The 26,510-nt window shown below is 33.8% G+C and overlaps 1 protein-coding gene across 1 annotated transcript; it reads left to right on the forward strand.

The window, feature by feature from the left end:
• Positions 1–22,444: 22,444 nt before the first annotated feature.
• On the forward strand, positions 22,445–24,351 carry LOC123546448 (uncharacterized). The gene has a single exon (XM_045332717.2). It carries the CDS (start codon positions 22,718–22,720, stop codon positions 23,807–23,809), a length of 1,092 nt encoding a protein of 363 aa, XP_045188652.2. The 5' UTR covers positions 22,445–22,717; the 3' UTR covers positions 23,810–24,351.
• The last annotated feature ends 2,159 nt before the right edge of the window (positions 24,352–26,510 follow it).

Below are 26,510 nucleotides of genomic sequence, written 5' to 3' on the forward strand. Positions count from 1 at the left end.
GATAGCGGTAGTCGAAAGGATATGAAATAGTAGGTACATGTACAATTTGACAGAATGAAAATGTCAGAATATGCATAACCACTGCGAAAAAAGGGTTGATATACGGGAGTGTACGGTCCCGTATATTTCGAAAATACGGGAGTATACGGGATGTATATTACCAATATACGGACCTAGTATACGATCCCGTATTCGGAACATCTAGTATACGGGAAGTCCGTATATTTATCATGCAAATATGCCGAATATACATTTCCGTATATTTACCGTATATATGAAATATACGATTTTTGAAAAAAATTTCCATAGAAATGGTGTTTATTTTTGTCCTGCTTCAACATTAACTTTTATTTTCATGTATTCGAAAGGTCTATGACTTTTTCCACGTATACGTACCGTATTTTAGAATATACGGAACAAATATACGGGCCTGTATATTCGGGATATTCGTAATGTACGGATCCCGTATTTTTGTCATATACGGACTTTGAATGCATTTAATATACAGGGGATATACGGACCTGTATTTTCTAATATACGGTTTTCGTATTTTTCCTGTATACGCATAATAATCTTAATATACGGATCCCGTACTTTTGTAATATACGGGGAATATACGGAACTGTATTTTTTGATATACGGGCTATAGACTAGTCCCGTATATGCATGGTATACGCAATATACGGATCCCGTACTTGTGTCATATACGGACCTGTATTTTTTAATATACGGGCGAGGTTTTTTCCCGTATACGCATGATATACTTAGAATACGGACCCCGTACTTTTGTCATATACGGACCTGTATTTTTTAATATACGGGCTATGGACTTGTCCGTATATGCATGGTATACGTAATATACGGACCTGTATTTTTTAATATACGGGCGAGATTTTTTCCCGTATACGCATGATATACTTAGAATACGGACCCCGTACTTTTGTCATATACGGACCTGTATTTTTTAATATACGGATCCCGTACTTGTGTCATATACGGACCTGTATTTTTTAATATACGGGCGAGATTTTTTCCCGTATACGCATGATATACTTAGAATACGGACCCCGTACTTTGGTCATATACGGACCTGTATTTTTTAATATACGGGCTATGGACTTGTCCGTATATGCATGGTATACGTAATATACGGATCCCGTACTTGTGTCATATACGGACTGTATTTGCATCTAATATATGGAGTGAAACACATTTTCAGCAAATACGGGATGTTAGAAAAAAGCAAGACAAAAGACAGGGTACGGGAAATTATAAAAGTATGAAGACAAGTCAGATTTCAATTAACATTGTATTCAATTTATATATCATAGAATTTTATTTAAATAAATAAATAAATAAATACACTATACTATACACTGTACATTCACAATTCTGCAAAGTAAGTTAAGAGTAAAGAGAGTGTCTAGCTGTCCTTTACTTATACGGACGCATAGTCTGCGTTCTAGCCGTCCATTTACTGCCAACAAAATCAAAATGCTCGACTATTTTTTTTTTGACCGAAGTAAAATGAATAATGATATCAATAATTTGCTAATAATCATCTACTAGTTTTATAACTCCGAAGACACGTGAAGTTTCAATTCAATATCTGCATTAGTTTTGGCGATAGAAACATGCATGTAAAACTTTAATCAGGATTTTTTAAATCCAAAAGGGACCATAATTTGCTTAAACAAACATGTCAGAGTTAATGGAACTTGGCCCAGTGAGGTTCGTAACTGACTTATAAGATCCCTCATTGCCAAACTTCTTCAAATAAATTCAATTATATTGACAAAATATTGAAATAAAATATTTTTCAAGTACAATGATTTTATTCCAAAGTTACAAATGAATTACTATATGTAAAAGTCTTGTATTTCACACTGGTTTCTTGATCAATTTCATATTCTTTTAAAACTTGCTAGTTTTAATGTTTGAAAATGGTTTTATGAAACTATCTTGTTAACTTCTGCTAATATTTTTACATAATATTGAATTCTCAATAATAACAACAATATAAATAAGTTCATATATATGGAATAGGTATGGTAAGAAATATACAACAGATATGGATTATAAACCATCAAGTTCTAACGAAAGATCTCTAACAACAACATAAGCATCTTTTAATTGTTCAACCAAATTTCGTTTTATCAGCTGACAATGCAGTAATCTATTCAAGATGTTTAAAAATATACTTTCAAAACTTTTTTGCAGATAATACAGATATATTATTTTATTTATTTATTTTGTTGGGTTTAAAGTCGCACCGACACAATTTTAGGTCATATGGCGACTTTCCAGCTTTAATGGTGGAGGAAGACCCCAGGTGCCCCTCCGTTCACAATTTCATCACGAGCGGGCACCTGGGTAGAACCACCGACCTTCCGTAAGCCAGCTGGATGGCTTCCTCACGTGAAGAATTCTACGCCCCAAATGAGGTTTCGAACCCACATCGATGAGGGGCAAATGGTTTGAAGTCAACGACTCTAACCACTCGGCCACGGAGGCCCCTACAGATATATTAAGTAAATAACAGGTTCAATTAAATTAAATCAGTAGTTTTCCATGTAAAAATCTATTACTGGACAACAAGAAAATCCCCATAGACTATGACAGCCATCAAGTAACCAGATAGCTAGACTGCAGACTAGGAGTCCGGTTACCGGATAGCTAGACAATTCCTTTTATTTTGACAAGACAATACACATTTGATAAAAAAGTAATGCAAGATCAACCACATGGAATTATTTAAGTGTTTGTTATGTTATATGTACTGTGCAGTTAGTAATTGGTCTTGTCGAAAACGAAATGCAAGACCAGCTTTCAACTCCATCCTAAATTTCCTGATCCTGTTACTAAATTATTACCTGAGCTTACCAATAAAATTTGAGCAATTACTGCCTGGTCTTGTCGAAAATGAAATACAAGACCAGCTTTTAACTCAAACAACCTAAAACGTTTCTTGACATAAATGCACATGAATGTGCTGAAAGTCTCTATATAAATTGTAAACATTTTTAAATTTATGTTTTCTGTCTTAAATGCTGTATGAGCAAGATTTTTATTCCATATTGCGGAAGGTATATTATGTCTTTGAACTATCTAGTTAACATTTTTATTTTTTGAAAGAGGTAGATTTTATTTATTTATTTTCCAAATGAAGAACCATGGGCCCCAGAACTATGCTTGAATATCAATTTCATCAACTCTAGAAAATTGTATCTTGCTGTTCAGTGAGCAAAATTCGTTTTAAAATCTAGTGAGTTTGTGTAAAAATTTAGCAACCTAACCAGCTATTCATGTAACCACTAACTGCACTTGGATTCAAATAAATCACAAGTGAAAATTATTAGAGGCAAACAAACAAACAAGAGCTGTCACAGGAGACAGTGCGCTCGACTATTTCCATGTCGGAAAGTGAAACTGGTCATACCTGATGAGGCAGCTGTAGCTGTCACTGGAGATAGCCATTAGAAAATAGCTTAGGTCTGTGTCATACGGATTTAGTAATAACAGAGATAGATAAGTGTCTCAAATTAAACAAGTATAAAGTGACATAATTCATGGAAAATGTCTGCAAAAGTAATGCATTATGACGTTGTGTCATGTCTCTAATAATGTGAAGCAACTCTTAGAAGTTTGCATCAAATAAATGAGATGGAGCAAAAGTGAAATCATAACTGGAACCTGAAATTCTAATAAAAATGGAGCAAACCTCATATCATTCCGATACCAGCATATGACATATGATGTGGGCGATCATGTGGAAAAAACGTTTGAATACAATCCATTAAGTAGCAACAAAGAAATAGTGATAAAGCATTGAAATTTAACTGAAATTCTATGTAATAAGAGGACATCAGCCATTAAATATTTGAGCCAAAATAATGGACTTTGTGTCATATGACGAGAACAAAAATGCAGAAGTAGTTTAAATTTGAATCAAATTCATTAAGTAATAACAAAAACTAGAAATGTGTCCATCGGACACAGATGCCGCCACTACATGACATTAAAATGACAATTTTTTTCTACGGCAGGGGCAATAACTCCTACAATACTGAATGAATCCGGATGCAAAACCCCAGTGCACAACTGCACATGCTGACCAACTTTGGTGACTCTAGGTCAAATACTTTAGGAGCTACATGCAATTCACAACCTTAAAATAACCAATTTTTAACTAAGTCAGGGGCTATAACACCTACACTACTGGATGAATCTGGACACCAAACCCCACATGCACAACTGCACATGCTGACCAACATTCCTGTAAACTTTGGTGACTCTAGGTCAAATACTTCTGGAGCTACGCACGACACAACATTAAAATGACAAACTTTGACAAATTTTATTTATGTCAGGGACCATAACTCCTACATGACTGAATGACCCTAGATGTGAAACTCCAGGTGCACAACTGCACATGCTGACCAACATTCCTGTAAACTTTGGTGACTTAAGGTCAAATACTTCTGGAGCTATGCGCGACAACATTAAAATGACCAATTTTTTTTACTAAATTAGAGCCATAATTCCTACACCACTGGATGAATCCAGTCGTGAAACCCCAGGTGCACAACTTCACATGCTGACCAACATTCCTGTAAAGTTTTGTGACTCTACATCAAATACTTTTGGAGCTAGGCGCGACACAACACTAAAATGACCAATTTTTGCAAAATCAGGAGCCATAACTCATACATGACTGAATGATTCCGGAAGCGAATACCCAGGTGCACAACTACACATGCAGACCAACATTCCTGTAAAGTTTTGTGACTCTACGTCAAATACTTTTGAAGCAAGGCGAGACACAACATTCTCGGAAGACAGACGGACAAGGGCAAATCTCTATCCCCCAAGTTGGGGCATAATAAAGTGAAAGTGCACCAACATTTACCAGAAATTCTAAATGGGGCATAATTCTTCAAACATTGGTGTAAGAATTATGGTCCTTATGTCATATGATGTGGATGATGATGATGTACTACAACTATTTAAAGTTTGAATCAAATCAGTATGGCAATAACAGATATAGAGTGAAAGTGCATAAGAAATAACTTTTACTTGAAATTTAATGTAAATGGGGACAAAATTTATGAAATATTGGAATAATGACCCTTGTGTCATTAAGATGTGGGTGATGTTGTCAATTAATTGATATATGTTTAAATTGAATCCCTTTTATGATAACAACATATTTCATGAAAATACATCAAGATAAACCTAATACTTTTAAAGATAAAGGGGACATAATTCATGAAAAATGGTGTGAGAGTTACTGACCTTCCATCATATGTTGTGGAGCAATTATTTCAGTTTGAATCAATTCAATTTATAACAACTATTAAAGAGTGAAAGTACACCATAATTCTAAGTAAAAAGGGGAGATAATTCTTATAATTTATTAAAATATTGCTAAAAAAGGTTATGGCCCATGTGCTAGATGACACGGGTTAAGATAATCAATAACTATTTTAAGTCAAAAGCAAATCCATCAAGAGAAAAGCAAAAGTGCATCAAAACTTTAACCAAGGTGTGGGCACAGAATGATGCCTGTACGTGTGAGTAGGATAGCTCTCCATATACTTTGTATAGATGAGCTAGTTCTTTGGTCATATGGCTGCCTTGTAAAAGAAACTTAAAATTTAATAAAGATACAACTTATCTAAACGTCTGTTCTGCATAATCTAACTATTGAAATCAAAATACATTCAGTGGATATATGATGTTTCATAAAAAATATAAAACCTAGGTCACACAATCATGTTTTCTACAGCTTTCCTCAAATTCTTAGTAGTAGATATGCTTCAGTAATGGAATGATTACATGAATTATACTGTCAAAATGCTCCTTAGCAAGACGGCCATTGACCCTAAAGCGCTCGCCTATGTACAATGCTTCAAGTGTGTTTGTACAAGTACAGAGTTACTTCTATGTTAGCCTATATAATATACATGTCACACACACATTTGAACCTAGGGTAATAATTTTAACAATTATGGTAGACATAACAAATCTGGTATCACATGCCTAATAGCAAGGCTCTAGCTATAACTATTGATTCAGAAAAGAAAAGTGACCACGTCCTCTGAAGTTCATGCTTTTTTTGACAAATCAAATTCATTGGAATAGTTGGAACAGGGTAACACAAGGACCATTTGTGTATTTTTTTTTCTAAAAATGGGCTAGCAGTTTCACACAATTTTTGTTTTTTTAAAGTTACCACTATATACATATGGGGAAAAGTGAACACGCCCCCTGGCCGCCATGTTTTTAAACAAATCCAAATAATTTGAAAAAACTTGGTAGAGGGTCACACAAGGACCACTTGTGTAAAAATATTTCAAAATCAGACCATCCGTTTAGATTCCCTATGTGCAGCCAAGTGGAACCATTTGTATAACTTTTGTGGAGGACCTTCAAAGGAACATCCATGATAAGTTTCATCAAAATTCATTCAGTGGTAATGGAGGAGATGTTGTTTAAACACTAATATTGATGACAATGGACACAGGCATGACAGACACAGCATGATCACAATAGCTTTTACCATGAGCATTGCTCAGGTGAGCTATTAAAAAAACAAGAAAATACAAGACTTCTATATACAAGTAACTGAATGAAAACATTATAGCTGCTTGCCTACATAATTTTCAGTAAACTGTATAAAAAATTGTCTCTGTGTAACTGCTGATAATGACTGTTTTGTTTGAATTAATTATAAGTAGCCACAAAATGAACATTAATCTTTAAAAATTCCTGTGTTGATGTCCCTCTACACAGTCAACAGTTTTTTTTTCAAATATTTTCACATACAATGTATCTATGAATTACAATTTATAACGTTTTTTATTCTAATTACTTCAAAAGATATTTTCTTACTCTAAATTGTGGGCAAGCAGCTATTAATACAAAATTGGTAAGCAAAATCAAACAGAAAAATATACAAATGTGAAAACTGAAAAACAATTTATGTGCTATAGTTAAGGCAACAAATATACAGACTTTCAAAACTCTATCTAATAAATGTAAATAAATGTATAATAAGACAGCAATGTTTTTTTTAAGTCATCCTTCCTGCAATTCTAAGTGTAAGATCAATAGCAAAATTTTTGAATAGACTTTTCTTTAAAATACTTTTATTACCCTGATCATTTTATAACAATTACTAATTATATTTCTGCCAAACATTTTTAAAAATTTTGCGGACTTAGTTTAGTTAAATAGAAAATATAAAAACACTATCTTATTGTCAAGTTTACTTATTTTTAGAAGTCCCAAGAAGCACCGAAATATTTTAAAGGTGGTCAATCACATTTAAACAACATTTAATGACATTTTTTACTTTTTGTATATTCTGGTAGAAAATTATTTAAGGAACAAAAAAAAAACCGATTACATAGAGTTAGATTCCTATTTGAAATGTATATTTTATTATTTTTTATAAAATTTTGTAATTACTCCCCTTTAATATGAAAGTATATAAAAAGCTGGGTATTTCTTTTTATTTTGATACAATGTCTAGTTTTACATTTGCATTTGATAGACATATCAACTATTGAACAATCTGAACCAAAATGCAAGTTTAAAAGCTGTGTGTAGCTTCTGAAATTATTTATTTCCAATCTATCTTGGTTGCGCAACCAAGATAGGCAAAGGGAGGTAAAAATAATTTTTCAAACTTGCGTTTCTAATGAATTCCATCTAAATACATAATTTTTAATGCAAATATTTTACAAATATATTACAATATTTCTAATATTTATACATTTCCTTAGGCAAAGTATGTTTATCAAATTTATACTTATGATAAAATAACTCTATCTTGGTTGGGCAACCAGGATAGGAAAATGAAATTTTAAAAATACCTCCAGTGAAAATCTAATTTGTATTAAGTGTTAAGTGAACATAAATGAGTGTAAATGATCAGATGCTAAAGTTTCGAACAAATCCGTTACATGGCCAAAATCTGATTATGCACCTTTAACAAAGAACAGAATCATCGAATCTTGTTGAGTCTTTTCCTTCTCAGCTCTTTCAGCTTTATAAGCTGCCTCCTCCTCTTGTCCATCAAAACACACCTCAATTTATTCTCATTTTCATCATCATTCTCGCTCTCACGCTCACTCTCTTCCGATTCACTCTGCTGTCCTCCATTCTCACAAACATACTCATTTCTCCCAGTCAACACCTCTCTCTCAACCACCACCTCCTCATCACTTTCACACACAAACTCCCTGTCCACTGTCACTGGTCTAGCTCTCTCGGAATCTTCTCCTCTTCTCCTTTTCCGGCTTGCGTAGAAGGACAACCCTTTCTTTTGCCTCTCATCTTTGATTCTTGTATCTATGCCATGCAAAATGGCTGTAAGAGATGGTTCCCTCCAGGCAGGGGACCTAACCACTAACTCCTCCCCTTCACTTTCTTCGTCACTCATTAGGTCAGCATGTACACGTCTCATTACCTCAATCTCAGCATCTTTGGCGTGTTTTCTCCTCAATGTGTACAACTGTAAATAATATAAATCTAATATAAACAATGAAAGATGGTCAACCCCAAAACAAATACAAATAGAACCTATTCAATAGCAAATGTGGCAATAGGGCACAGTAAGCTCCACTTTCACATTTTTTAAACAAGAGTGGCAGACTGTCACAAAATTTGCCCGTCACCTGAGGTGATTTGGCTGGTTATTGAACTTGGCTGAGATATTTTGCTCACAAACATTGTCAGCCAGTTTGGTAAAGATCGGATGAAACTGTTTGACTTTGAGGGAGGACAAGCTAAATTCACAGATCAAGGACCATAATACAAGAGTGCCTAAGGGGATTCTGCTGGTTATGGATCTAGTTTGTTCGTTTGTTTTGGGTTTAACGCCATTTTTCCACAGTATTTCAGTCATGTAATGGCAGGCAGTTAACATAACCAGTCTTCCTGGATTTTGTACCAGTACAAACCTGTTCTCCGCAAGTAACTGCCAACTTCCCAACATTAATCAGAGGTGGAGGACTAATGAATTTAGACACAATGTCGTTTATCAAATATGGATATGACTGAGATATTATGCTCACAAACATTGTCACTAAGTTTGGTGAAGATTGGATGAAAACTGTTTGACTTAGCAGGTGGACAAGGCTAAATTTGCATATTTTGGAGTAATTCAGGGGCCATAATTCCAGAGTGCCAGGATTTTGCTGATTATCAAAGCTGGCCGAGATATCATGCCCACAAAAATTGTCATCAAGCTTGGTGAAGATCAGATGAAAACTGTTTGAGGGCTGAACAAGGCTAAATTTGCAGATTTTGAATAATTAAAGGCCCTAAGCCCACAAACATTGTTACTGGGTTTGGGGAAGAACTGTCTGACTTAGAGAGCAGACATTCTTTTTGAAGCCTATCGCCTGTCTGCTGTCCAGGTGTTCACATACTACGCCCCGCCTTTCCAGAGATGGGCGTATAAAAATTATATTATTAACTATGCAGTACAAAAACAAACTTTGGTCCATAATCATGGTTAAAACAGCCATAGCCTAAATTCCTGTTTTTACCTTCATTCATGACTAACTTCATTTTGATTACTCTGTTCTTATTACTATCTTTTTTAACAATATGATGTAAATAACTAAATAAACCTAGGTTTCTGATCATCATGACAATTAAATGTTTTTAGCTTATCTTCTATAAATATTAAAGTCTCTTTAATTATGACACTCAAACCAATAGAATTGACAAATATACATGAAGTCAGGATTCCAAATGACAATCCAAAGAGCAAGACAGTTTGAAACTTACTAAGACCAAAAATAACTAGAGATGCTTTTAAGAAAAGCACATGTCTCCCACAACTGCCCCTTCTTTAATTGTTTTAGACGAGTGGATCCAATTAGATGGTCTGGATGAGTGGATCCAATCAGTAATTCAAGGGCCATAAATCAAGTGCCTGGGCAGATTTGGCTAGTTATCGAACTTGGGTAAGGTCTTACACATTTTGTTCAAGTTTGGTGAAGATCGGATGAGACTTGTTCGACTTAGAGAGCGGACATGAGTAAACAGACGGATTTTTTTCGGTAAACAGGGGGAAACTCTAAAATGCCTTGACCGATTTGGCTAGTTATCGAACTTGGCCAAGGTCTCATGGTCAAACACATTTTGTTTAAGTTTGGTGAAGATCGGATGAGAAATGTTCGACTTAGAGAGTGCGGACAAGAGTAAAAAGGCATATTTTTCGATAATTCAAGGGCCGTAACTCCAAAATGCCTGGACCGATTTGGCTAGTTATCGAACTTGGCCGAGGTCTCATGGTCAAACAAATTTTGTTCAAGTTTGGTGAAGATCGGATGAGAAATGTTCGAATTAGAGTGCGGACAAGAGTAAAAAGACCGATGTTTGGTAATTCAAGGGTTATAACTCCAAGACGTCTAGACCGATTTGGCTAGTTATCGAACTTGGCCGAGGGCTTATGATCAAACACATTTTGTTCAAGTTTGATGAAAATCGGATGAGAAATGTTCAACTTAGAGTGCGGACAAGCTTTGTGACAGACAGACAGACACACACACACACACACACACACACACAGACTGGAGTAAATCAATATGTCTCCCACACCACTGTGTGGTGGGAGACATACTAAGAGCTGTCAGTTGACAGCGCTCTTGACTATTCTCAGTGCTAGATAATATAATATAAGGTATGAGTAAAACTTTAACATTACAATAAGCATATTCTAAGTCAAAAAGGGGCCATAATTCAGTCGAAATGATTTATAGATTTGTCTGCTCCTGTTTACAGAATGGGGTCATGATGATAAACAAGTATGCAAAATATCAAAGCAATATCTCAATGGACTTTGGAAACATTTGGGGTGGTACGCAAAGTTTAACATTTGTGTGACACTCACGCTAACGCCGAGGCGAAAAAGATAGCTCCCTTATTCTTTGAAAAGTCGAGCTAAAAATATGTTTGTTAGCTGTTCCCCTACCTACCAGCTTAAAATGTTGCATCCCAAAAGCTTTTTTTGTTAACAATGCTGGTCATGTATTTCAAGTAAAATATCAAGTAAGAAAGTTTAAATTGTGAAATAATATACATGTATTTAATTTCATCCAATTATCATTTTTATACAGCATATACAAATTTGTCTTATTTTTACAGAAGAAATGGAAAAGTTATTGTTGTCTGACACTGCACTTCCTGTCAATGGCCTTTATCATTTTGTGAAATTTCAATGAAATGATGTTAATATTTTTCAAGCCTTATTTTGTATAAAAAAGGAAGATAATTCAAAAACAAGGTAAAGAAGAGTTATGGTTCTTCGACATTTCACTTTATGTCAATGGTCTATCATATTGAAGTTTTAATGAAATGCCATAAGTACTTTTTAATAATTTAAAGATTATACTAAAACAAGAAAAGAAATAAAGCTGAAAGATTTTTCAATTTAAGATAAATCATCATTTTCTTGCTACAAACTCATACAAACATCCCATACAAAAAACTGATAATAATTTATGTTCTTACTGCTAAAATGAGCAAGAAACAATAGAACATTTTTTATTCATGTCCAATTATTTATAATGTTTAGTAAATATTAAACAGTGGATGAGAAGTGAGTGTGGAATGGATTTGAACAAAAAAAATTTCTTTCTTCATTTGTTAACGATAACTCTAATGGACAAATGAAGTTTATTTCTTTATTGCTTAAGAATTGTATCTATAAATCAAAATTTTAAGAAAACTGTGTACAACTTCTAAATACATGTACTCTGTAGTTTGTTTTATACAAAAATTCATAACAATGTATTTTGCAAAGATAAACAATGATCTTTATAACTTTCAAGAAAACTGGTCAGTTTTATTACAAAATCTTAATAAATGATTAAGAGAGAAATCACAATATCTGTTTTTAAAAAAATGTTTGATGTATCCAGTGATAGTAGAAGGGTAGCACATGTGGTACTGCGTATGTATGTAATAACTTTATCATCTACTGAAATGTTTAAATGGTCTTGGATATTTTAAGGTTAATAGGCAGATGGCTCTACGCCCCCTATTACAGTAGTTACGAGGATAATAAACACGGTTACCCTACACGGACATACAGATGGATAAACAAAGTAGCAACTACAAGCTCGCCCTTCTGGGAGCATAATGGCTGCCATTTCATAAAATTGACCAAACTCCAATGCAGTGATCATCCTTAGCCGCTTCACTGATTCATCACAGCAAACACAATGTTTTTAGCTAAAACTCAGCTAAGTGGACTTCTTTTAATTATGTAATTACTTAGTTAATTTTACCCCAATTTTTTTCGAGGTTTACACTTCTTTAACACAGACGGATGTTCCAAAAAAATAACGATAGTGAATGAAAATGTGTAATTATTTACAAGACCTCTAAATATCCTGAAACGAAACTGAAAGTAAACAAATGAGTATGTCGGCGTTAATCTTTGATGCCGTTCAAGATAATTATGCTGTCATTGACCCCAAACCGAAACAGATAGAGGCTTTACAATATTTTCCTGCTGGCCAAGTTAAGTGATTGTCAAAAGTTTAGTAGATTTCTGTATTATTTCGACATATAAGTGTATTTTAAAACCGATCATCACGTGATGAACAATGGTCACATGAATGTTGTGTTGGCAGTGATCAATGAGCGAAGCGGCAAGGGAGATCACTGCGTTGGAGTTTGAAAATTGACAAAACTTAAACTGCCACATATTTATTTTGGCTGAATTTTCGCCAGTTTATATTTTTCGTTCTTTCTAAATATATACATTGTCAAAAGCTGAATATTCCCTTTAAGTGTGACATCTTATATTTCACAATCAAGGGGAACAACTATGTTTTAAGCGGATTAAGGAGATTATACACTAATTAATGCCCTAGTAAAGGTCTGATGTAGCAATTATCTATAATAACAGGTTTAATGATCACTATAACCTAAAATAATAAAAAAAAACTTTTCCATGTATTGTGATCTTTGTTTTCAGTTTTATAAAGATCTATTATTATATTCAATAGATAAGTCAGAAACTCTTTTTTAATTAATGGGAAAATCACTGCTTTATACAAAGTCAAAGTCGATAATAAAGTATCTTAGCAAAGGTTTTATGGCAACTAATAATCAAGGTTTTATGATTTTTCTACCAAAGGTTTTTGTCTTAATTAAAGCTTTTTTTGCTTTGATATTTTGCATACTGAATGTTTATCATCATGACCTCATTTTTTGTGTAATTCTGGCTGTAGGTGAAAGTCTGGTGTGTTTTCTTTTCAAGTTTTTGAGGTTGGTGATGCTAGAAAATACTTTCTGAATTATAAAAATGTTCATCTTTTTTTTTATTCAATTAACTTCATTTAATTAAGTGCAATAACTTTGCTTTTCATTTGGTCAAGAGTGATAAAACTGAATGGAAGAAGAGGCAATGTGCTAATTAACACAAACACATGAGGTTTGGTGATTCTAGCTATAAAACTTTCTTAATCTTAAATATTATGCCTTTTCAGAATTTTGTTTACAAAACAAGGGAAAATAACCTAGCTTAAAAGGGAGATAATACAAAACTGGAGGAAAGCCCATGTGCTAATAAATATTCATGTGAGGTTTGATGATTCTAGGAAAAATTATACTTTTTAGTTAAGCATTTACAATTCTGTATGGCTGGACAGGAGAACATCTGGTCAGACAAGAGCTGTCCGAAAGACAGCCAAGCTCGACTATTCGAAATATTGGCTCAGAAGCAGGAAAATATTACCCCCAAAAAAAACTTAACCAAGATTTCTAAGTCAAAAGGGGCCATAATTCAGCCAAAATCCTTGATGGAGTTATGTACTCTTGCCTAAAACTGGACATGGTGATGGTAAACAGGTGTTGAAAGTTTCAAAGCTTTATCTCAAAAGACTTTGTCAAAATATGAACGGGTACGGAATATTAACCCAGATTTCTAAGTCAAAAAGGGCCATAATTCAGCGAAAATCCTTGATGGAGTTATGTGCTCTTGCCTATAACTGGACATGGTGATGGTAAACAAGTGTTGAAAGTTTCAAAGCTTTATCTCAAAAGTCTTTGTTTAAATATGAACTGGTACGAAAAACTTAACCAAGATTTCTAAGTCGAAAGGGGCCATAATTCAGCCAAAATCCCTGATGGAGTTATATACTCTTGCCTATAACTGGCCATGGTGATGGTAAACAAGTGTTGAAAGTTTGAAAGCTTTATCTTAAAAGACTTTGTCAAAATATGAACTGGTACGAAAAACTTAACCATGATTTCTTTGTCAAAAGGGGCCATAATTCAGCCAAAATCCTTGATGGAGTTATGTGTTCTTGCCTACAACTGGCCATGATGATGGTAAACAAGTGTTGAAAGTTTCAAAGCTTTATCTCGAAAGACTTTGTCAAAAAGATGCAAAACTGCACTTTTTGTTCTTTAAACATGGCCAGTGATGTTAGAAATCAACTTACTGATGCTCTAAAGGCTTAACCCCCTTATTTGTAATCATTTTTTTCGTCCCGGTATTCTGATAGAAATATTTTCACGAGAGAGAGAAGAGACAGACACACACACACAGACAGACAGCAGATACTTTTATTTTCTATCAGGTTAAACACATGAAAATTTCATTGTATAACTACATGATATACAAATACATGATATAATAAATACAAACTAGAAATGTAGATGGTTTGAAAATTAAATATTATACATAATTAAAAAATAAAGAACAATTAAGTTTACATATATAACTTTTTTTGTTATATACAGTTTCTGTACGGGGGTAACTCAAAACTAGTCTCTAGTATTTAAACAACGATAGTTTTTCCTTTTTTGAAAGAAAAAGAAGATCCAGTTCTGTATCAAGTATCACCAAGATTATAAAAATAAAAAAAAAGTAATTTTAATTTATGGCAAATACAGTATTTTAATGATATGTTTTATGAAACAAAAACGGAGACAATAATGTTAATGTTAATTAAGGTTATTTCACAGTACTTGTACTAGTACTGTACAAACATAATCGTGAGACTGCTGACATTGGCAATGTACACCTGTAGCAGTGACTTTACCTGTAATAATAAAGATATTAAAGAAATACCATTGAACTCGTGCGAATATCACTTCATTTTGACATCAAAATGTACTTTTTAAACCGTCATTGTTAAGATTTTTAGGATTGCGGAAGTCAGAAAATATTACCATGCTTATTAGACTATATAGCCAGATATATTGACAATAAAAAAAAAGAAAAATTGTGTAATATTTTATCCTCTTAATATTCAGATATCGAATTACTCAGTTTCTGTGATAAGTTATCCCTGATTGAGCTTTATTTACAATTAAACCTGTGTAAAAAAAATCGTTATTGTTAATTAGGAATACGTGGCTATATGTGTGTGTTATATTTTCTTTTCTAATGACAATGTATGTACGCACAAGTCATAGATAAAATATATGTTCTGTTATAAATGTCCTTCTAATTTGAAGCCCTTCTTTAGAAAGAACTGGCTTTTATATGATACAATTCGAAGCAAATAAAAGAAATGATGTGTATGAAAGAAATATATTTTCATCCTAAATGTTAAAAAATCTTAATTTATTTTATTTGTTCACCAACATTAATATACAATTCCTTACCCATGACAATACAGTCACTGTAATATTTCAAAGAGAAAAGTAACCCAAAACATTTTTTTTTTTTGTTATACCGCTTAATCAGAATTGTATTACTGCTGTTTTCAATCATGTAATAGGATAATCGTGGTTCCGATATTGCTATATCTGTAAGGTCTTGTCAAATTTTGATTTAATTTCCTTTATGGCTGTATATGGTAAAATTTGTTTTTTTTTTATTGATGAAATAGTAATTAAGAACAGTCTACTTGAAAATTATTTACTTTTCTCTGATTTTTTTTCTGGTATGGTGCATCGAGAGCGATAGATGTAAGTCGAAAGAAATTGTTTTGGGGGTTTTACAGTGCAGTTGAAGGATAGGAGTCAATATATTTGTACACATAGAAAACGCAGCTAATGTTTTATGTATTTTCCCATATATTTGTTTTAGGATGAGGAGCGTAAGTTCAAGTCTAAAAAAATAAAAGATTTGTTCTGTTCTGTTTATTACCCTTTTACATGTCCCAAAGTTGTCGGCAACGTCTAATTAAAGATTATTTCCGGTTTAAAACAATGTGCGGTACGGCTTAAAACAACATCGCACATAGTAATTACGAGCTATTACGCAATCTTACGAAGAGTGGAGTCTTCAAAAGAAACCTAAACCCTGTAATGCTGCCGTAAAGGGTTATAAACAATTAGAAAATTAGAAGCTTTCACCTTTTTTGTTAATTTTATAGCGCAGATATTTATTAAAAATGCCTGTTGTCCTCTGATCATGTGACTTTCTTATTTCTTTAATATTTCTGTGCAATTTGTTTTTGAACACTGACGTTTGTGTTGTTTGCATATTGAGAATTTTGAAACACACATTGAATTTTGAAATGTATGACATTTGACTGTTCAATAAAAGAAGAAATGGCTGAAAGTACAACTAAAAGGAAATATGCTGAACGTTGGTGTCCGCACTGTGATCGATATGTTTCTAAAACTACGTTTTTCACACACAGAGATATATTCTTCGTCGCAGGAGTTTGGCAGAAAGATTCCGAGGTAATGTATAGAATCTATCACCTAACATTAGAATGAATGTATGTATCCAAATTTGGAACACACATTAAGTAACATTCTGTACTGATTTTATACCCAACGAAAACAGCGCAGAAAATAACATATCCGTTAAAATGCACGTGGAACTCAAGGTTAGCTTGTAAGTTATGAACATAATATAAAGTATTACTAAATAATTCGTAAAGTAGTTCACATATACTTATTACACATCTGTCCTGTTCTTTTCTGAGGAATAGTAACCATAATGAATGCATACATATCATACCTGCGCACGTACACAGGTATCATAGCATACCTGAGCACATGAAAAAAAAAATTGATGATCTATCTATGTTAAATCATTTAATGTGAATGTGAACTTCAGAATGTGAAATACTGAAGTGATGCGTAGTTTGTTTTTCTGTAAATCAAACAAAAAAGTATCAGCTAACAAAAAATGTATTTACATTGGCGTATCAAGCAGGACTTCCACAAACTTTATAAAAATCATTTTACGTGCTGATGATAAAGAAATTCACACAACCATTTTTTTCTGGACTGGGGGGAGGAAAAACTTATAAATAGATAAATGAATAAAAATAACAAACTCGGTGTTCCTCGCGATCGTGCGGTCACGTCTGACAGAGCAGAATGTATTTATGAATTGAAAATACCCACGCTCGTGCGAATCATTTTAAATTGAAGGTTTTAAATTGTACAGGCGCGCTGCACATAATACTCTGTACTCGCAGAGAGGAGTGCTGCAGTATAAATAGATAGACAGATAAATGATGGTTTCAAAAGATGGAGGTAAATTTGCATAGATCTACATTAATTTGAAACCAGTTCAGAAAACTTATTGATTGCTGTCGAGTTAATGGTAAATTAAAGAAGGGAAAATCGCGAAAATGAAACGGTGCACGTGATCACGTGCACAATATAGTAGTGCATTCAGTTAGAAGCATTTTCACAATTTCTACTGTTCTTATTGTATAAGCATAAATAGATTCTTTTACATTTTCTTTAAGCAAAATTAAAAAGCGTGTAATCCCGTCAGGTAGTAATCTTTACAATAAAGAGTTTTAACAACGCAATCGTGACGTCAGAATAGTTGGAAATGCACAGGCTCCAATTTAAATAGATGTATGAGCATTTTACCGAAAGTTTAATTTAATTTTATTACTGACACTGGGCCGTAGGCCCGTTCGATGTTGGCAATGGTGCAATTACCAGATTAGCTAAGGTTAAGGTTCATGTATTATTCAATGTTCAGTGTACTGTTAGGGTCCTCGAGATGATGATAGATTTGTTTTTCATATTGTCACCGTCTATTTGAAGTTCACAAACATTTTCCGTCCAAATCAATGAATCTGGTGATTTGTACATAATTTCTACAGGTTGAAAGAATACCATAGCACCTTGTCTCCCAATTAAAGTTATGCATCCCTTAATTCAATTGATGCCTCATTGATCATATATGCGCCACGCCGTGAGAAAACCAGCATACTGTAGTGCATTTGCAATTAGCATGGTTCCAAACCAGCCTGTCAGTCAGGGGTCAAATTTAATTCAACATTTTCTACCAGCTAAAAGTAGCCAGTGTTCTTCTTGTTCACTAGCTAAAATGAAAAAGATATTGGCAAATGTTAAACAATAATGTTTAATTACTCTGACCAAAACCTAGACTAGTCCAACTACTTGTACGTGATCCACGATATTGTGATATTTTTTTGGCATAGGTCAATATCTAAAGAGAGGGATTATGACCTATCACGAAAATATCTCGGAATCACTTTTGACGTCAGATTTGGACAAACCAAAACCTACTGATTAATCACTGTTTAAGTAGTCAGTCACAAAAAATTCTATAAAGCTTAAAAATAGCCAGTGCCATTTTTATCCACTTGGCTAAAGTCATAGCCTTCCACGTTAACTTAATGCAAGCTGCAGTCATGCATTACATCAGAGTTTTGTTGAATAATGAAATATCATTAATAAACATAAATGATAACATTCCTTTCGTGCTGAAAAATGTATACTATACCTACAGAACAAATTTTATTAAACCTTTGAAGACATTTACTTGGTATATTATTGACTAACTGAAATTAGCTAGTACATTCCAAGCCCACTAGCTATTCTCAAATTCTACTAGCATAAAATTTTAGCTTGTATGCTTGTCTAAATTTGAACCCTGCTCGGAATCTGCACAGTCTGGTCAGGATCCATGCTGTTCATTTTCAAAGCCTATTGCAATTAGAGAAACTGTTAGCAGAGAGTATAGATCCTATCTGTGCAGTCTGGTCTAGATCCATACTGGTCGAAAAGCTTTGTTGGTTTTCTCATGGTGCGACTCGTGAATATTTCATTTAAGTGTAAGTGACAATATTGGAGGAAATCAAACAGCTTGTACAGTGCAACCTTAGGGAGACTGTTATCATAATAGAAGTTGTTGTCCTGGAGAGGTCAAGGTCACCAAGTTGTTATACTTAGGCTATTTTAAGGTTAAAGTTCTTCAGAAACCTTTGTTTTCCTGTCATAACTTTGTTACTACTGCTTATATCTAACTTTAAGTTCACATAAACATTGTCCAGCATACAAAGTATGTGTAGGGGCTGGGCCCATTATACCCAAGGTCAAGGTCAGAAAGTTGTTATACTTGGAATTATTTTCATGTTATTTTTATTTATTTATTTTTTTTTTAAAGCTTCGTTTATAGACAAATCTTTGGTACTTTAAAAGATAATAACTTGAAATTAAAAATATTTCTTCATAATCATCATCTGCATATTTCGTTTGTACTCTAATTCACAGGGATCCGTCACGTGCTATGATAGAGGGGTAAAATTTCTTTTAAATGTTTTTAAATGAAATTCAAGAAAAAAAAAATACATAATAAACCATATACATAGTCTATGTATATGTTTTATATGTATTTTTTTTTCTTGAATTTCATTTAAAAACATTTAAAAGAAATGTTACCCCTCTATCATAGCACGTGACGGATCCCTGTGCTCTAATTGTATTTTTGACAGAATTATTTTTGCATTTCTTAAAAGTTAAATAAAAGTTTACATAGATGTGTAAATTTCATTGTCGGTTTTTATCCTTTATTCTAATATGCTTGTCTCTGTTAAAAAACACTTACTGAGACTAGAATGACGTAACATTAACGTGTGGTGACGTCAGTGTTTTTGTTGCGACCAAGAAAGAGCTCTACTATATTTTATTTACTGTTTTAGATTGAGGGCATATTAGAATCAAAATAATTTATAGTACAAGCATGTTTTAACACTATTTATACACTCGGGTGGTATTGTCCAATTTAATTGACCTGTCAAAACATGTTCCCGGCTTTCATGTTAATCTTCATATAGGCTCAAACATAATATAATGAAAGCCGGGTCCATCTTTTGACAGGTCAAATAAATTGGACAATAATACGCCGTGCCATGAAAAACCAACATAGTGGGTTTGCGACCAGCATGGATCCAGATCAGCCTGCGCATCTGCGCAGTTTGGTCAGGATCCATGCTGTTCGCTTTTAAAAAGCTATACCCTAACCTACGCTCCGTAACGTAGATTTATAGGGCACTTTTTGTAATTGTCTTATCTCGCAGACAAGAGACATTTTGTGAGTAATTCTTTTATGATAAACAGCAGAGGGTTCGAAGTTCAAAAAAACATGTACTAGTAAACCATAACATTACCATGAACTTCAAATCTCGACTATATTCGCATGCTGCAAATGAGTCTATTTTGAGAGAATGGCTGAATAAGTAGATACCATAATAGCCGGTTAATTCTAAGGTTTTGCGAACAGACAAAAACATTTGTGAGATAAGGAAAACAGGTCACTATATTAATTTAAGTGAAATATTAAAGTTTATTTCTGTGTCAGAAAGTTCTGCTGATAGTTTAAATATGTTGAATTTATTTCTGCGGACATCCTCGACCCGCAGAATTAGCAGAAATTAAGTCATTCACATCATATTTATTGTGGTTAATTGATTTTGTTATTCAATATCAATCTATTGTGCACAAATGTATGGTTACCATTTCAGGCATGTAATCTTACAAGTGTATAACACTGAACATGCTAGGTTTTTATATGAAAAGTTTGACAAATGTTAAATAGATATTTCCACCAAGACATAACTGACAAGAACAATATGCATTTGAGTCTTATTTTATAATTATGGTGTAGTATTAAATGTGGCGGCTATTTGCTGTGCGCAGAATTTACTTCTGGTTTATACAAATTGCAAAAAATAATTTCCTGCTTTTCTTAAACAGTGTGCCCAATCACGTGTTCGCGTTACGTCATTTTGAGCTCGAAAGTGAAAGTAGAAAGGTAAACAAATATTATAAAACAGGGCGTAAGTTTTTTAATCTATATATTGTGTATATATCATGCACATGATTTCGAAATCTATTTGAAAGCGCTATTCCCCGGGTACAACGATTTCCACACCGAATGTTTTTCGTTTTAATGCTATTCCTGTTCAATGGACTTGCACAATGAGCGCACAATGTCGAAAGCGGTTGAACAGGAATAGCGTTAAAACGAGAAGGTTTTGGCGAGGAAATCGTAATACCGGAGGTAGCACTTACAAATATGTCTCCAATCATGTGCATGATACAAACACAATATAAAGATTAAAAATCATACGCCCCGAGTTTTAATTGTTGTTTACCTTTTTACTTTCACTTTCGAGCTCAAAATGACGTAGCACGATCACGTGATTGGGCACACTGTTAAAGGCTGTAGAAATAAATAACATAGAAATGAACTAGGCCCATTTTCGGACAAAACCACAGAATTTTGTTCCCGCAGAATTAACAGCTATATGGTAACACTTACAGACCAGATAAATGTATATCTGTGTCTACTAGTAAATTCAAAAGTGATAACATATTGATAAAAAAGGTTAATATGAAAGAGTTCCTTGATTTTGAAATAAATATCCTTTGTTGTTGAGCACACTAAAATGCAGTTCGGTGTGTGCATAGTGTTAGCCTGACCTTGTTTGGACAGTAACCTTATCGTCCGTTGGAGGATTTTCAAATAACCTAGCACAAATGTTCACCGCGTGGAGAGTACATAGCTCAAAAGTCAAGGTCACACTTGTGACTTAGAGGTAAAAGGTCAATTATGGGCTTTTAAACGTTCATTGGGGATTTTAAAATAACTTGGCACAAATTTTCACCATGTTGAGAAGGCGTGCATATCATATGCAATACTGGTGTCCCTAGCTCAAAGGTCAAGGTCACACTTAGAGGTCAAAGGTCAAATAAAGGCTTCTTTGGACCTTAATTTCAATGGTTTTTAGGGGAGTTTAAAATAACTTGGCACAAATGTAGAGATGGCATGTCATGTGCTAGACCCGTGTCTCTAACTCAGAGGTCAAGGTCACATTTAGAGGTCAAAGGTCATGATCAAATATTGGCATAATACAGCTGTTCTGGACCACACAAACTTTTATGTGGCTGGGTTTTGAAATGGCTTAGCACAAATGTTCATAAAGGTAAGATGGTATGATGCATGAAAGACCCAATTATTGACATAATTGTCAAGGTCAAGGGTCAGATATTGGCATAATAGATTGTTTTGACAGTAACATGGGTACCAAACTTCTTGTCTGTTCTCTCACTAACTCACAGATACAATAGCGGGCTCAACATGCTGCCATTTGGTATTTAGTGTATACAAGTCCTAATTTTTCTTTCTTTTAATTCAGGCAATGGTCTCTCCAGTTGCAGATGTAGAGCCCCAATCAAAAGAACTGTATTTGTCGGATCAAGAATGTAGTGATCTCGAGGATAGAGAAGATCCTGGATCTGTGGAAGAATACGTTGAAGATGCTGATTCCCTTGATCCAGCAGAAAACATTCAAGTAGATCAAGAAAGAAGTGAATTAACGCTAGATAATGAGGAAAGTGGTAGTGCTTTAAGTGATGGGGAGAATGCCGATGTAGAAGAGAGTACAGATATGGACGCCAAACCAGGAGAACAGATTCTGAAAGAGTTTGTCTTAAACTGATGTATATTCAACTACTTTATAATGTCTCGTCTAAAGTTTTTGCTCTTATTGTCAGTCTGGTGTTTGGCCTATTGAATATAATTGCAGAAACATTCTGTGTGAAGGAACTGGCAGATTTGCTTAGAGATTGTTCATTCAGTGTATATAAGATAAAAAAAATGCTTGGATTGAACAAAGATTTGTTTGAAGTTTTTGTTGTATGCCCATCATGCAATACTTCATACAAACAGCAGGATGCAGTGAAAAAGTCATCAGCCGGTGTGCTTCAGTCCCGAATATGTACCTATAAGCCATACCCATGGCATCCCCAAAGGACAAAACGTGGAATATGTGGAACTGTTCTAATGAAAAGAGTGAAAACTAAAGACAAGCGGGAATATCTTTCACCCAAAAAGTGCTATCCATATGCAAGTATAATAACTTCTTTGAAGGATTTCTTATCTAGACAAGGTTTCTTAGAAAAATGCAATTTGTGGAAAAAAAGGAAGATTGTTGAAGGACAATATGAAGATGTATATGATGGTAAGGTTTGGAAAGATTTTCAGACATTAGATGGGAAACCATTCCTTGAAGATGGAAAGACATTTGGACTAATGTTAAATGTTGATTGGTTTCAGCCCTATGAGCATGTAGTTCATTCAGTTGGAGTTATATATTTGTCAATAATGAACCTGCCAAGAGAAGAGAGGTTTAGGGAAGAAAACCTTATGGTTGTTGGATTGATACCAGGTCCCAATGAGCCAGCAGGAAATATAAATACTTTCTTAACCCCACTAGTGAATGAGCTTAAGAAGCTTGAAAAAGGAGTGAACTTATCAGGAAATATTTATCGTGCTGCTTTACTTTGTGTTGCTGCTGATTTACCAGCTGTCAGAAAGACGTGTGGTTTTCTGTCCTGTGCTGCTAAACAGGGCTGCTCAAAATGCCTTAAAACATTCAAGTGTGGTGGTTTTACAGAAAAAATGGACTATTCAGGATATGAACAACATCCCTTGCGAAATGGGGAGGTGCACAAAAAAAAGAGCAAATGTGACTCAAAGACAAGTAACACCCTCGTCAAGGAAGCAGAAAGAAATTATATTATCCGCTAGGTACTCAGTTTTGAATGAACTGCAGTACTTTGACCCAGTTCGTTTCCACATTATTGATCCAATGCATAATTTGTTACTTGGTACAGCAAAACATATGGTAACTGTTTGGAAAGATAATAATCTGTTAACAAATGAATGCTTTGAGGCAATTAATGAGATTCTCAATGACATTGTGGTTCCCCGAGACATAGGCAGAATACCAAACCAGATTGCTACTAAACTTACATCTCTTACTGCAGACCAATGGAAACACTGGACGTGTATTTATTCATTATTTGCTTTGAAAGACAAACTAGGAGTTGAACATTATAATTGTTGGAGTTGTTTTGTATCTGTCTGCAGATTACTTTGTAAACGTTCAGTTTCTCAACAGGAAATTAATGATGCTCAAAGATGCTTGTATGTTTTTTTGAATTCTTTTGAGAAACTGTATGATAAATCAAAATACTGTACACCAAATATGCACATGCACACCCACTTGAAAACATGTATTGAAGACTTTGGCTCAGTTTATAGTTTCTGGTGTTTCTCTTTTGAGAGAATGAATGGTGTATTAGGACAATTCAACATTAACAATCATAAAATAAATCTGACATTAATGAGACATTTTCTGCAAAAATTCAGACTAAAAAACCTTGTTTCTGTATGTGAAAATCAGGTCAATGTAGATGGGCTTTCGGCCAATGATGTCGACACAAGAGGGACAGTCATGTCTACACAACCTTATGGAATTTATTTGATATCTCCGCTTAAAGTTAAGTACTTCTTACCAGAGATGAAAATGAAATGTGAAAATGTTGTTAGAACCTTAGAAAATACAATATTCCGACTAAAACATCATTATCACATTGCAAAATCTGTTATGCTGAATCATCGATATGTTACTACATCTTCTATAAAAAACTCTGTTGTTTTCGTGCAAATAAATGGCAATGAAATGAAACCAGGTGTTGTCAGAGAAATTATACAAGTATTTTATTTGATAAAGGAAAATGGAAAATTAGTAGAGAGGGAAGTTAAGGTAGCTCGGGTAGACTTTTATTGTAATCATCCAAACAGATACTTCTTTGGCCAGAATTCATCTGTACAAGTTTGGAGTGTTAACTTTGATGATGACAGCCAGATAGTGGAAATTCAAAAGATTACACGTCGAGCTGGTTGGTTGCAGCATCCAATCAGAATAAGTAAACATTTCTGTGAGCGTGTTACTGTAGCAATTCCTTTGCTCCATTAAGTTACACACACTCAATACATACCCATTTGATTATATTGTAGATGCTACATTAAATTTTATTGACATGCAGTCTGTATGTTGTTACCACTTTATACTGTAAGTGTATTTCCTAATCTCTGAAAAATTCTTGTTTTTATTTAGCCAGCAAAGTTTAAAGCTTGGCATTGTACAGTGCAGCAGGGGTCATGTTTTCATTATGTTACATCAGAGGCCTATAAGTGTCCTAGTCTGTCAATCAAGGGATGTTGTAACAGCTAGAATATTATTTTTAATTGTACACAATTTAGAAAAATTACAGAACCACATACTGAAGCTATTGAAAATACTTTATGACTAAAATTTATTTAACCTTTAGACTGCTGGCGGCAATATATTCTGCCTTTGCGATCAAAGCAGGCTTGCACATCTGTGCAGGCTGATCATGGTCTGCACTGTTCGCTATTTAGTCTGTAAACTTTTAGTTAAAGCCATAATGATAATGATACAGACCAAATTGAATGATGGATCAGTCCATTTTAGAAATTTAGCAGGCTAAAGGTTAAATCTTTACTTTGGAACAGAATCCCATTTATGTAAACAATAATAGATATGTTGACCACTTTTAATAGTATCTGTATGAAACCGTCTCTGCGGTTGACTAATTTTTCATATACCCTGGACCAATCCAGTTTGAGAATGTCTCAACATACCACTGAAGGAAAATTGTAAATATTTAAGGTCGACTGTAAAGAAGAAGAAAAGGAAAATTTTTATTTGTCAATAATTGTACAGTGCTCAAGGATAGTTTTTTTCATAAAATTTTGATTGCTTTTGACATTAATTCAAAAGGCACAGGACTCTTTTTCTACTGGTTCATTAAAACTGTTTCTTGAGGTATGCAAACAAAATCATGCTATTTCTTACTGTTGTTGTTTACTATCCAAAAATGTTTAAACACATAAGAAAAATCTTTATTTAATATGTCACTTAAGACACTATGTGTATTAAACAGATCAGAAGAGCACAATATGTAAATTAACTGAGTGTCATAGTGTTTTGGACTTGCTCAATTGTTTAAGGTGAAATAAAATTTGACTGCAGATTGTTTTGTTTTTTTTTCATTTTAACACATATTTAGTACAGTACAATCTCTCCATCTATTAAGCAAAAGCCTCTTTATAAAGAACAACATCATCAAAATTTCCCAAAGTTGAAATATACTATCAAATTTACCTCTCAAGAACAACAAACACTACATAACAGTTAATATTTATATCTCCAGAAGGGTGTTGCTCTACAGAGGTTGCACTGTACTTGTAAATTTATTCTTATTCACAGAGGACACTGTTAGTACAAACTTCTACAGCTTTATGTTAAAATTTGTGAATTATGAAATTTCTTATACTAGTACCAACAATGTAAATTTGCATGATCCTTATACAGTTTTGAAATTGTTAATTTGTCTTGAATGAAACCATTCTTCTTCAC

This window comes from Mercenaria mercenaria, chromosome 19 (assembly GCF_021730395.1).
Source record: "Mercenaria mercenaria strain notata chromosome 19, MADL_Memer_1, whole genome shotgun sequence".
Lineage (NCBI taxonomy): Eukaryota > Metazoa > Mollusca > Bivalvia > Venerida > Veneridae > Mercenaria > Mercenaria mercenaria.